General features: G+C 45.2%; 1 protein-coding gene across 3 annotated transcripts in view; it reads right to left on the reverse strand.

Moving 5' to 3' along the window:
* Positions 1 to 14183, reverse strand: part of LOC119181245 (uncharacterized) — a 187376-nt gene that overhangs the window by 18115 nt on the left and 155078 nt on the right. For all 3 annotated transcript variants that reach the window (XM_075888993.1, XM_075888992.1, XM_075888994.1), the window contains 3 exons: positions 6353 to 6491; positions 5631 to 5746; positions 4892 to 5011 (listed from right to left, as the gene is read on the reverse strand). In XM_075888993.1, coding sequence (XP_075745108.1) covers positions 4892 to 5011; positions 5631 to 5746; positions 6353 to 6491 — 375 coding nt within the window. The remainder of the gene's footprint in view (positions 1 to 4891; positions 5012 to 5630; positions 5747 to 6352; positions 6492 to 14183) is intronic.

Here is a 14183-nt window from a genome sequence, read left to right on the forward strand (position 1 = left end):
AATGATAAGTAAAATTCAACTGGAAAACCGTCTGGCCCAGGGGCTGTCCCCCGTATCATAGATTGTAGTGCTGCCTTTACCTCTTCAACTGATGGAGGGACGTGCAGAGAATCAGCAGCTTGTCGAGGAACGCGAGGCAAACCTCTAAGCATAGGCGGTATTATATCACAGTTTGTCCGCATGGCTGAACATGACATCTCTTCAAAATGCGCCAGAAAGCGAGATCGATCACGCTTAGGAAGCGGCTGTGTAGGTGGTGTCTGCATGGTCGTAAAAACAGGTGATTGTGACTTCCCAAAAACACAATTGCCTCGCATAGCGTAGCACCTCGGGGTGGGCACAAGGGTTGTGCCTACAACGCCATGCAGCCGCCGCCAGAGACTAGGTGGCAATCAAACGCTGGAAGCATTCACGTAATTCCTGTTGCCAAGCTCGCATCAAGGGAGACGGCGTTTCAGCGCGCAATGCGATGCGTAACTTCGCTGCAGTATCGGCCAGCTCCTCAGAAACGCGACGACGAAGGGAACGCCCTTCAACTGAGCAGTGCAGGCGCCACTGCGTTTTAAGCGCATCCCAATCAAATAAATCAGACGCAGCGAGTGACACGCGTATTGCACGGGACAAATTTGAGCGAGAGCGCGCGTCCTGGAGGACGCGAACATCAAGACGCCATGGTTTCTCCGAAAAAGAAAATGGAATTTTTAGTTCTAATAGAATTGGACGATGGTCAGAGATGTACACAGGCGAAGGTGGGATTCTAAAAACTTCCCTTATACGTTCCTTGGCATTACTGTCTGTTAGATCTCATTAATATTGTGTCAAAACACGGAAAAACTACCCTTAGGTATACACTTCTTTTTCTTTATATATATATATATATATATATATATATATATATATATATATATATATATATATATATATATATATATATGCTTTATTATTTAAAAGAAAGTGCCTACCAAATGCGCTAGAATTTTGCCAGCTTGTAGAAACTCTTTATCAGAAAAACTTAACATTTTGCTGGCGTCTATATATCGCAGGCATACTACTCTGTGTAAGGTAGAAGAACGGAACGTTGAGCTAGTTGGTATGTCATTGTGTATAGGGATGGGGAATAAAAGATTTCAGAAGAGGGCACAAGAAATAACCCGCATAACACTAATTATGAATGAAAACTGGGTGCCAAGGACCCTTTAATCGAACCATTTAGTGGTAGGAAGGGTTGACATGTTTAAGCTTGTTGCATAGGTGATTGGCGCAGACTTTATCACTCCTTTTTATCTTTTATAGTGTCATAAACTGTTTTGAACGGCCAGAGCAATATTTCCCGTTGATTTAATACGGCACTTACCTCTTTCAACACGGCTCGTTTACTACGCTTAATCTGGCTCGGCACGCCAAACATGCACGGTAAGTGTTTTCCCGTCAGCCCATCCATTTTCTTTCAAGTACCGCCATTTCTTTTCCACCATCCATCCTGCCCAGTTAAATTACACCCACTGGCAGATTGTTTTCTGAAGTGCTTTTATTCTGTTCGGCCTGTTCCCCTTGTAGGATAACACTCCCTCGAAAGTTTGAGGTGCAGGGTAAGGCTGAAAGTTCATACCTGCGGAGAGCCTCAGTTTGGAGTTAAAAAAAACGAATAAAGAATAACCTAACGTGCAAACAGCAATCAATCAAGGCGGTTCAAGCACCGGCCGGGCAATTTTCGGAAGAGCTCGGCCCACTGCTGGTGAGATTGTGTTGCGCCATCTAAGCACAAAAAAGAAAATAGAAAGAAACGAATCACCTCCTGGCCCTCACCTAAATCTGCGCAAAAGGAAAACCTCGCTGAAGCCTTTCATCACAAGCTGTACGATTTGGCAGAAACCTATAGGCTTGTACGCACGGTAGTAACTGCGTCTTTTCCGTGAAAGGTGTATTCTTATGTAATGCTTGTGTTTACACGTTATAATGTCATTCAATATTTGTGCTTGAACAGCTTTAGAGAAGGTTCTTAACGTTCTGTGATGAAGGACAGTGTGTATAGAGCGAGATAGAACATCATGCACCTATAGTGATATCGCACGCAAATAATTGCACTTTTACGTTAAATAGCTCGTATCGCAGAAACTCCACTTTCGATGTTGTTGGTTGTCAGTGAAAAAATTGTCATCTTGTGCATGAACGAAAAATCGAGACAGATGCAAATAATATAACAAAACAAATCCAGGTACGAGTGGCGATCGAACCCGGGTAGTTTGCGTGTCTTGTAGGTGTTCCACCACACAGCTACACGTCTGCTTGTGAATACAGTGAAAATAACTTAATCCGCTTGGAGTCGCAGTGAAAGTAACTGTCATGATTTACAAACACACGTGTCCTCTATACAGATGCTTCACAATACAAGATCAAATATTGCAGTCGTAATGCGTGGTACAAGCGTACTTTGCCATCGGGCGTCAGAACATGTGATTATCATATTAACTGCATGATTTAAAGCCGATAACTCGCTACAAAAGGTAGACATGTTACTGCGCTTATTCCTTCAAGGCCACGTAGTGGGTGTATAGCACGTTCGAAAAGATTTGATGCACTAAGTATCTGAAGTACGCACTATGGACAGGATATCGCTATCGTAGTCAACTCCTATAGGCAAAACTTAAGGGTAGTTCTTTTTTTTTACTTCGGCTTCTTGTAATTACAAAGTTGATTGATTGATTGATTGATATGTGGGGTTAAACTTCCCAAAACCACCATATGATTATGAGAGACGCCGTAGTGGAGGGCTACGAAAATTTTGACCACCTGGGGTTCTTTAACGTGCACCCAAATCTGAGTACACGGGCCTACAACATCTCGGCCTCCATCGGAAATGCAGCCGCCACAGCCGGGATTCGAACCCGCGACCTGCAGGTCAGCAGCCGTGTACCTTAGCCACTAGACCACCGCGGCGGGGCTTGTAATTACACAGTGTTATTTGGATAGTTATATTCACTTGCGTGTTTAATGACAGACACTGCATCAATAATTCCATGTTTTTTATTTCAATCTTAATGTTTGCTAACGTTTACAAAATCTCCTTTATGGCCGGAATGCATTTTATAAACCATAGTTTAATGTTTTTGATAAATGAATTCTGCACAGACAGGCCACCCACACAGTATGCCGCCGACGTTCGCCACTTAGGTAAGAAAAATCCCTTCATGGCACTCTTTTACTTTTTTGTTCGGTTTCTCCACTTCAATGAGCTGCGCTGCCGCAAGAAATACATTATATGGGGCCGGTTTATTCCTCAAAAATAGGTAAGAAAACTACATTAACTTAACCATGACTTTCTCCTGATCAAACAGCACATCCATCAGTCTGCCGGTAAAACTACCTTGCCTTTCCCTGAGTGTTTTTTGTTGTCATCTCCCTTCCTCTCGCCACGGTCCGGACATGTTGTCAAGCGGTTTAGTTTACAAAGCAGGAATCTGCGGCCCGCGAGGCTGTATTATGTGACCACTGACACAAGGCCATACCTCCCCCCCCTCTCTAACTAACCAATGAACGCCTACACTACTTTCTGCGCCTGTATGTTCGTAGAATTTTGTGAAGTAGGTAGGTAAACAACTTTACTGCTTCACGAAATAATAATTTGAGGGGAAGGGGGAGTGGAAGCAGAATGACGATCACTCTATTTAGAGCTCTTGGGTCGCTCTAAAATACCGGCCACTTCGGTGGCCACTTGGTCCCAGCCCACTCTGTAGCTCCGGTTGCGAGCTGCGCAGAGCAGCTCGCAACTGGTGTTCGAAGCATGGTGAACATCGCTCCTGGTGTTCGAAACCTCGCCACGGGCCCTTGTTTTTGCTTGCGAAATTCGGAAAGGCGTGATTAGAGTCGGCCCTGGTGCTAGGACACAGTATGCAATGAATAGCAGTTTCGCGATGCGTAAAAAGGGGAGAAAGAAATGAGTCCTGACTGTGGCCGTTTGAAGACTGTACCTGGAAGCCTGGTAACTTCTGGTAAAAGGTTAAGGTGGTGCTAGGATACCTCAGGCAGAAATTTCGGTAATAGTGAGTTACAACGTGGTAGCAGGGGCGTTGGCTAACAATATTCAGCATGATAGATCGCAAAGAAGGAGCCCCCCCTTGTATTAGCTTGTACCCCATGTTTATAATGTGCAACCTGGTGACAAGCGTGCTGAAAATGAACACGATATCTGCTCCGGCATTGCGCATCGCTACTGTAAATTAACCGAGTTTTTCTTGTTTGTCTGCAAATATCCCTCCCCCTTTACCCCTTAAGTTTGCCTTGTTGCCACGCTATGTCAGCTTTCATGTATTTCGGCCCGACCTCAAGTGCTGCCCGACCCTGCTATAGCGCATAAAACGAATGGCAGCAAGCACTTACTCCTAATACCCCGTGTAACGAGCACTTCTTGATGTGACGTGGCCAACGATGCAGAGCGCGCGGAAGGTAGATGTACCGGCAGAACCAGTACGTTCAAGCAAGAACTTGTGTACGTCCACGCGATAAGCATGAGAGGACAAATCTCTCACTCCACCATGCCAAAGAAACTCCGGAAATGACAAAATGGCCGACGCGGCAGTCACTTACCACCGAAAAATAAATGAACAGAACAAAACGAGAGCTTGTTTCGGCAGAATACGCTCGTTAGTAAAATAATGAACGCGCCCTCTTTTGAGGCCGCCTCGATCGGCCCGCGCTCGCTGAGGGACGTCAGAAACAGCGCCAGGGAGCAGGCTCAGCAGCAAAACAAGATTTAAGGCGTGAGCACAATTTTTTTGAGCAGGCACATCGGTTTTGGGACGTTAAACCCCACAAATCAATCAATAAAAGCAGGCACATCGGCTGCAAATTACGCACATGCGCTTTATATACAGCCCTGTGGCGGAAGACTGACCTTGAGCTCAGTAGATATCTTTCGCTGCCTCAGGTGGGTGGCCTTACGGAGTGCCTCCTGATGGGCCATGATGGAGGCTTGTTCGACTTCCTCGACGTCCTGGGACATGCCCATAGACTCCTGCAAATGGTGTGGGAACTCTTTTAGCTGATAGTCTCGGAAAAGAAAGAGAGAGAGAAAAAGTCATTTATAATAGTATATATATATATATATATATATATATATATATATATATATATATATATATATATATATATATATATATATATATATATAGTACAAGTTCACGGAGGGGGGTGAGATTTCTAACAGCCCTGCCTTCGAGACCCCCCCCCCATTTTTTTTTACAAATCGGCCCTCGTGTGGCATCATATCTAATTTCAAAATTCAAGGGGGAGAGAAAGAAGCTCAGAAACATTCGGTGAAATGCAAGTGCGACTTCTACGGAGACATGAGACACAGATAGACGTAGACACTAGGCTGTGTCTTTTTGTGTCTTCGGTCTTCGTGCAAGTCGCGCTGCATTTCTCTCAGTAGGAAAGAACTCGTCAAATATAGGTACTTTTAGACACAATTTTATTAAAAATTAATAAATGAAGGAAGAAATATAGAAAGAAATAAAGTACACTTAAATTTCCTGGAGCACGCATCTGATGCAATCTATTGTACGCAGTAACAATGCTTATTTGCGAAGCTGCACCGAGAAAATAAGAGACACGAGAAACGTGAGACGACTTACATCTCCTTTTTTGAGCTTCTTGCCGTCAGACTTTTTCTTGAGTAGTTCGTCGAGAAGTTCCAGTGTTTGCGCAAGCACATTCTCGTCCGGTTGGACCTTGCTTTGAACTCCCGGCGCTGCCATAACAGAAATCGAATAAGGCAAACAAGCCAAAAACTTAGCGAAGCGGAACAACAGGCGACGGTATACATATCCAGACATCCGACTACACAACGTGCATCTGAGCCGTGGTTATACTGTCACGAAGTTGAGGACATTCGTTGTAGCAATTGTATGTACGCGTCCACTCTGTCGCAGAGTTACCTTTGTATGGCGTCTTTCAAGTATACCGTACAGTTTCACGCACCAGTCTTAGCGTTGGCTTGGGATGACCTAGAAGTAAGGGGGTTTTCCCTTGTTTTATCTTATAGTATATAGTACACGAATATATTTTTTTAGCAGCAAAGAAAACATGGCGGATTCTACTTCTAGGGTTATAAGGCTGGTCTGTTTGTCACAACCCTGTAAGCATGCTTTATTTTCTATGCACTTTTTATTCAGACGTGATGCATCGGAACTGATTCAATGTGAATGCTATTCGACTTACAGAGATGAAACAAACTTCAATATCTTAGAATGGGCCTGCCTGCCTGACCGCCCGCCCGCCGACCCGCTTGGTCATCCATCCGTCCATCTGTCTAATCAAACAGCGGCCGAATTCACTGTTCGTCGTTGAAACCTACCGGATGGGTAGCTGGAGCATCCCTCGAGGTTCAGGCCCTGGATGCTGAGCGAGCACGCTTGCGTCCTCTTGCGGAGCTCTTCGCCCCACGACTGCTGCTCCTGCGCCGTGTCGGCCGCGAAGCACACCGGCGCACTCTCCTGCGCAAGTTGAACAAGAATGACAGCCGCATTTAAGCGTTACTGACGTATAAGTCTTCATGAACTTAGCTTGCATTAGCACGGCACGCATAATAAGGAAACACGAGTGATTGATTGATTGATTGATTGATTTTATTTGGTGTTTAACGTCCAAAAATCACCACACAATTGCCAGAGACGCCGTAGTGGAGGGCTCCAACAATTTCGACCATGTGGGGTTCTTTAACGTTCCTTCAAATCTGAGCACCCGGGACTATACACCATTTTCGCCTCGATCGAGAATGCTGCCGCCGCAGCCGGGATTCAATCCCGCGACCTGCGGGACAGCAACCGAGTACCTTAGCCACTAGACCTCAGCGGTAGGACATATAGAAGGAAACACAACACAGACCTAAAGAGAAGGTAGGCGCCAAACTTTCAAATGTTTCTTTCATGCCATTCACAGCCATCTTATGCATGCTGAAAAAAACCAACTCATCTTGAACATGATCTCTTTCCAAGACCGTTAAAGCAATCGATAGCGAACTCGCACACAAGTTGCCCATACCTGCTGTAGCTCCGGTTTCTTTTATTTCACGTGTCAGCTGATTTTGAGACCAACCGATAATAATACAGCTGTACCGATTAGAGAAACCTGTACAGTTGCATACCTCGCCCATACAAGCTAGGCCCACGGATGACCAACTCGCCCGAGCTACAACACTTCTGAAGTAATCAGTTGCGTTTTTTTTTTTACAGCGAGGCCATTCTAGCTCGGCGTAAAGTGAGTGATCGTACCCAAGAACACGTTTTACGCTGATAAAATAAAGTTGTTGTTAATAAATTCTTGATTTGTTCATTTGTCCATCAATGAGTGCTGATTCGCAGGTCACGGGATCGAATCCCGGCTGCGGCGGCTGCATTTCCGATGGAGGCAGAAATGTTGCAGGCCCGTGTGCTCAGATTTGGGTGCACGTTAAAGAACCCCAGGTGGTCGAAATTTCCGGAGCCCTTCACTACGGCGTCTCTCATAATCATATGGTGGTTTTGGGACGTTAAACCCCACAAATCAATCAATCGCAGTCGAACGCCCGTTCTTCCTTGTCTCACGTGACTATCGGGATCGATAAACCAAGTTCGCTTCGTTTTGTGCGTTTTATACTGCGCAAGCCGAGATGGCGTACAGCCGCGAGTGCGGCATTCTGATAAGCTCAGGGCTCAGTCCTCACTCTGCCGGCGTGATTAATCAATAAATAAGTGACGAAAATGATATCGCGCCTGTAGAAAGCGTAGTGAAAGCGAGAACGAAACCACGTTCTCGTCTTTGAAATCACAGTGCTTCAGGGGCCCATTAAGTGTCGTTTCGTTCCCAACAACTTCTTTATTGATGCTTAAGACGAGTGAACAATTGGTTTGCGACCATGAACTGACGCGAGAAGTACTTTTAGAGTAGACGTAGTTTCCGAAGACGGAAACAGTGAAATAATCCTAGGAGTCGACGAGACTCACTGACCAGCAGGTGGCGGCATCAGATCCCGGCTGCGGCGGCTGCATTTACGATGGAGGCGGAAATGTTGTAAACCTGTTTGCTCAGATTCGGGTGCACGTTAAAGAACCCCAGGTGGTCGGAATTTCCGGATCCCTCCACTATGGCGTCTCTCATAATCATATGGTGGTTTTGGGACGTTAAGCTCCACTAATCAATCAATCAATTGACAGATTCAGGACGCACTGGCAAGCGGAGAAGTGTTTTGGAAACCCAAAGCTTCTGAAGTAAATTATGAAGGCATCACGTGTCGCAAAGTACCCAGCTCGTGAAATATTTTGCATTTACGCTTCACTTACATTACCATAAGGCTTTGTGTAGGGGAAGTACACCTGAGTAATATCATAACATAGTTGCAGTCAATATAATAGATACAACACAACAATACATGACACTTAAAAAAAAACTCGAATAATGGGGAATCACACAAATTGAAAAACATCACTCGTCATCTCTCGCTATAGAATTGAGTCATATCATGTATCTTTTTTTTCTTTTTTGCAAAATACTGATGGTCTTTCAAGGAGCACGACAATCATATTAAAAGAGAACCGCCAAAGAGTAATAAAATGCCTGTAGTGTGCCTCGTAACGGCGGTAAAGTGCTTGTAGCGTGAATCCGGAAAATTCTTCGAAGCGTACGAAACGAACAATCGGGCCTTCTGTTCCTTACCACACTGTGGTGCGTTTTATTACTGATGTCTTATCTTTTGCGATTCAGGAGAGAAAGATGCGCCAAGACACGAAAATACTCATCTTCAAGGAGGCTTTAACGAGAATCGAAGTTCCCACGGTTTGTACGCTCCTTTGTTTGATATTTGACGCTTGACGCTCACGCGTTTGAACCGAACAAAGTGAAAGCGCAGCAATGAATACGCCTATGCGCGGAAATTGTATGTATATATATATATATATATATATATATATATATATATATATATATATATATACTCTCTCTCTCTCTCCCTATATATATATATATATATATATATATATATATATATATATATATATATAGAGAGAGAGAGAGAGAGAGAGAGAGAGAGGAAAGGGAGAGGAAAGAAGCAAAGAAAGAAAGAAGATAATGTAAGAAAGCGGGAATATCAAGCAGAGCACAAGAATAGTGTACTGCAGCAAAAGCAACAACACCAATGAAAGTATGCCAAACACCACAAGCGCTGCAGTGAAAACTGGCGCCACAAGAAAAAAAAATAACGGTTAATAGACGATGAATTCCATTGGTCTTGCGACTGCGTCATAAATGGCGTACTGCAGCAAAAGCAACAACACCAATGAAAGTATGCCAAACACCACAAGCGCTGCAGTGAAAACTGGCGCCACAAGAAAAAAAAATAACGGTTAATAGACGATGAATTCCATTGGTCTTGCGACTGCGTCATAAATGGCCGGCTGCGGCGCTGTATACGTCGTAAGGATGTAGTACGTAGGAGAAAAGAAAGGCGATATTGCACGCTCGGCGTATGCTGCGCGGGCGGTAATAGACGGAGTCGATTTATCTTCCGCGAGCCGTTCTATGGCCGCGTCGTCGGCTTAGAAAAAGGACGACGACGACGACGAAGACTCGAGGTTCGTTCGGAGGACGAACCTCGTTATGTATTTCGTTATATGCGAACGAAATATGTTAGGGGCCTACGAGCTCCATTTTTAGGGCAGGCCGACGGGTACTAAACGACAACGTTGCGCGTCAGTATAGATTAATAGAACATTATTTCGGAATTACATATCGTCCAAATTCTCCGTAATAAAGTTCTTTCTAGAAGATAACAGCGAACATTAAGGGTTTTTTTGTTCCCGCGCCTTTATTAGGAAAGCCTTCGACTCCTCACCAGACGCGAAAAGCAGCCATCGACGCATAACAGAAGGAGTGCAACAAATAGCCGTCATATCGCTCCAGAAATAACGAGTGAACGGGAGAGCCAAAAACGAGTACCTTAAAGGACCACTCACCACCCTGCGTTCAAAGACGAGGGGCTGGTTTTCACCTCTCCTGCGCTACCCTTCGCACACGCGATGCATCCTCCTCGCCATTTAGTTCTTGAAAGCACGAATTGAAAGCGACAATTGCACTTAGCGAGCTTAAGATGTATAGAGTGGTAAGATTGAATAGCTGGGTCAGTTGGAGTGTATCCATATTTTAAGTTTTTTCAAGCGCGCACAGAAGAGAAGGACAAGAAAAATAGTCACGAACGAGCGCTAACTCTAAACTATTTATTTGTGAAAGGAACCATACATATGTACACACGTACCAAAGAACCAGGCACTGCACCGTGCTCCCCACCGGGTTGCAGAAATTAGGTGCCTTTTCTCATCTTCTAACCACTACCACCACCACCACCACCACCACCACCACCAAAGAACCCGCATAAATCATGTGTGGCGCAAGTCACGTGACACGTTGTCAGAAAACATAGGGCTAAACAGAATTGAAAAAAAAGAACTCTCGGTCTGTTAGAGCCACCGAAGGTTGATGCATTTTCTTGCACAACTATTTATATGAAAGGCTTCCTTAAGCTCACGCGTTGGTTCGTTTTTACTAGCAAACAAAATATGTGTTATTAAGTCGACGACGTCTTTGCTTATTATAGGACAGGGATGACTTTAGGCTTTCTCATAATTGAGTAATAATTGCTCAAAATTGTTAAACACATTTTCTAACCGCACTCGGGATCACAATGACATGGTTTACAATGATTAGACAAGGGTAACGTTTTTTTTTCATAGAGTCAGCATGCTTTTTAGACGTTGATACAACGGCCAGTCTGTCATATTTGTACATATTTCAGCAAGTTACCGTCATCCAATAAACCATGCATCCTTTTTAGGCATTTTGCGAACTTTGATTACTTGTTTTCGGTGCTTACTAACTGGGAAAATAAACATGGGGTGGCAAAGCACAATATACAATATTAAAACACCATATCGTGTACAAATCAGTTTGAAGTGACTGATTAACCGATTGTCTCGCGATGTGGTTCATTTCACGGAACTTCTTTAAGCAGGGTGACTCGCGTAGGATTTTCACTTATTGTGCATACCCCAGAGAAAGAACTTGGGATGTGTTCGCGATTTACGCTTTCCATTTCCACCACACAGCAACCCCCCGAGAGCCGCTCCGCCTTTCCCAAATCCACTTTGTGAACACCAGCGGCGGTTGGATCTTCTTAGGGGTTCCGGGCGACTTAGCGACATTATACTACATCCACATGCATGCGCACACAGAGTATGTAACCCCCCCCCCCCCAAATGGTTTTGCATTGGTGGCTTCTAAGCCAAGGGAAGCCGAAGCAGCCGAATTGCACTAGAACAACATACCTGAGCCAACATACCTGAACGCGTCCACCGTCGCCAGCAGCTTTCGGCCCGGACGGTGATATTGTCTATTCCCGACAACTGCGTGATTGGAATGGATGTTTTCTTTAGAAAGAAGTTGGTTTAGGAAAATATTGATGGCGTACAACAGACATGATTCGTTCGTAAGACGCAAGGATGAGTGAACGGAGGTCGATAGGCGACGTGAAAAAATAAAAATTCAATATCGGTCAGGTCGTGTGTGTGTGGGGGGGGGGGGGGGGGGTTCCTGTTCGTATCGGTAGCGAGGAACAATTGGATTCGAGGCTGAACGGAAGCCCCCAGAAGGCTGTTCTTTCGGGGGAATACAAGTTCTGGTGGAACGCCTGGGGGCTTACAAACTTGGCCGGCTTGATAATGTTTACAGGCCACTGTAGGGTAGTATACTTCTACGAGAAGCGCATACCTTCCACGATACGAGAGTTTTTGTTTCCACACTTTTTTTTTCTGATCCTAAAGTTGCTCGAGGGCTTTGAAGTTGTGCGCGTGCGGTAGAATAGCGTCGTGCCGGCTAAGTGGCTTTGCTACGGCTTTGTCTCGAAAAAATTGTCTGTACGCTTCGCGGAATTGTCGGGCTAAGCTAGCCTGGAAGTCTTTCGTGGAGGCAGTCACAAGCTTCCTGCGTTTTTTTTTTTAGTGTTGGCTGCAATAGCGTAGCCAGAAATGTTTTTCCGGGGTCGGGAGGCGAAGGTATTAGCTTTACTGCAAGTATGTTCGAGCACGCATGCGTTTGTAAGAGGTACTGAATATAAACACATGCGGCAAACTTGAAGGGGGTGGAGGAGGGAGCGCATTGAGCAAGGGAAGCGAGTGCCCACAACACTGCGGAACTATGAAGGCTTTTCATTGGTCATTTTTAAATGCGTCATCCCCCTCCTCACAAGTTCATTATGGATGGCACCCAGTGTGATGGCGCGGTACTAAGAGAACATTAACGTGATAACGTTAGAGAGCTCATGTCGCAGAAATCCCGCCGTCGGTGTCGGCCCCGTTGGTTGTGAGCGAAAAATCAGCTGTGCTTCTGTGACCAAAAATCAAGTTGCCGATATCGCCGCTGGAGGCCGCTACTTGTCCACGCGTGCGCGCGCGATCACACTGAAAAAAACCGCGCATTCGAAGAAACAAAAAAGTGCTCAAGATCACGAGGCGCGATGGTTTGTTTGCCCCTGCCACCCCTCCCTGCTTAGCTTCCAGCGCTTTTGTCAGGATGAGAGCAGAGATATTGCAATTGCAGCATGCGACAAACCTTTGTAACTTCACTCGCACTGGATGGATTCTTAAAAATTTTGCGGTGTTGAATTCATGAGGCAAAAAGCTCTTCTAGTGAATTCATTTCATGGTTACTTGAATAAATGTTTCAGGGCCCCTTTAACGGATTTAGTTCGACATGTGTCACGACGAAAACGAGCCCATTCGGCGATTTGTAGGCGCATTTGGGAAGCCTCAAACAACCTCGAAAAAAAGGCCGGGATAGTGCAGCCATCGCCGCTAAAAACACACAGCAACTTTCAAACAGCTCTAAAAATGGATAACTATGTCCATCTAGCGGAAAACGCATCATACCTTTCCAGAGGCGTTGATCAAGCAAACAGCAAGCGCTAGATAATGTGCTGCTATTTGTGAGGCATCGTGAGACTCTTTATGGCCTCCGAGATGGCGAGCGTGCAGCGTGTATCTTGGAGGCCATGCGACTCTTGCTTTAGATCAAAATCCTGTATGTACCATTCGCGCGAGCGCGCGCTGGTACGATCTATTGTGTGCGTGTGTGTCTATGTAACACAACATGTTAATAAGTATGCACTTGGCGGTCGAAGGGCGCACTATAGGACAGGATTTCGCTATCAACTCTGAAAGGCGAAGCTTAAGGGTCCTTCAATTTTTATTTTGTACTTCGAGCAATGGCATATGCCTGCTGAACTCCGATAAGCTTTATTCGCAGCCTGAATATAGGGCAGACCGAAATGACCACATCGTCGGCTACACCTCACGTATCTGTTCTGGTAGGCTTTGAAGTCTGCGCCAGTTTCGAAACACGTAAACTTCCCTTTCGTCTTTCGATCGCTCTCTTTCGCTGGAGCAATCTGGAACGTGTGGTGTGTTAAAGTGCCAAGGTCTGCGGAAAAGCCACAGGTGCAGGCGGCAAAAGGTGCGCATATATTTTTTTCGAAAGCATTGGTAAAGAAGGGCCGAGACTTATAACGTAGGAATAGAATTCTTTCTTTATTTCTTTCTTTCTTTCTTTCTTTCTTTCTTTCTTTCTTTCTTTCTTTCTTTCTTTCTTTCTTTCTTTCTTTCTTTCTTTCTTCTTTTCTTTCTTTCTTTCTTTCTTTCTTTCCTTCCTTCTTTCTTTCTTTCTTTCTTTCTTTTCATACCAGAGGAGGCGGACAAATCTTGCAGGAACGACCATACGTTCTCACACACTGCGACCCCGTCGAAAGTGTGTAAGCATCAGGGTGCAAGTTTGCTGTGCCATTAGAGGTTTTTAGTGTGTGGGGAACATCATCGCTTTACGGCTTTGCTGGGAGCCAACAAACGAAGCAACAGTATATGGGTGCTGGAGGCCTGCAACGCGCGAGTTCTCAACGGACGATGATTTCTGCCGACGATGCAGAAACCCAGGGAGGGCGGAGGCACGTATAGAGGGACGGTACGACAGTCTCAATCGCTCGCACTGCAGAAAGCCCGAGTCCAAGACAAAATAGTTGACGGTGCAGAACTTAACACGAGCGGCTGAGTAGGCGGAAGCAAGGACTGAAAAACGGTTGACAGGTGCGACGACACTTAACTAAACTTCTCGCG

Source organism: Rhipicephalus microplus, chromosome 3 (genome assembly GCF_043290135.1).
Source record: "Rhipicephalus microplus isolate Deutch F79 chromosome 3, USDA_Rmic, whole genome shotgun sequence".
Lineage (NCBI taxonomy): Eukaryota > Metazoa > Arthropoda > Arachnida > Ixodida > Ixodidae > Rhipicephalus > Rhipicephalus microplus.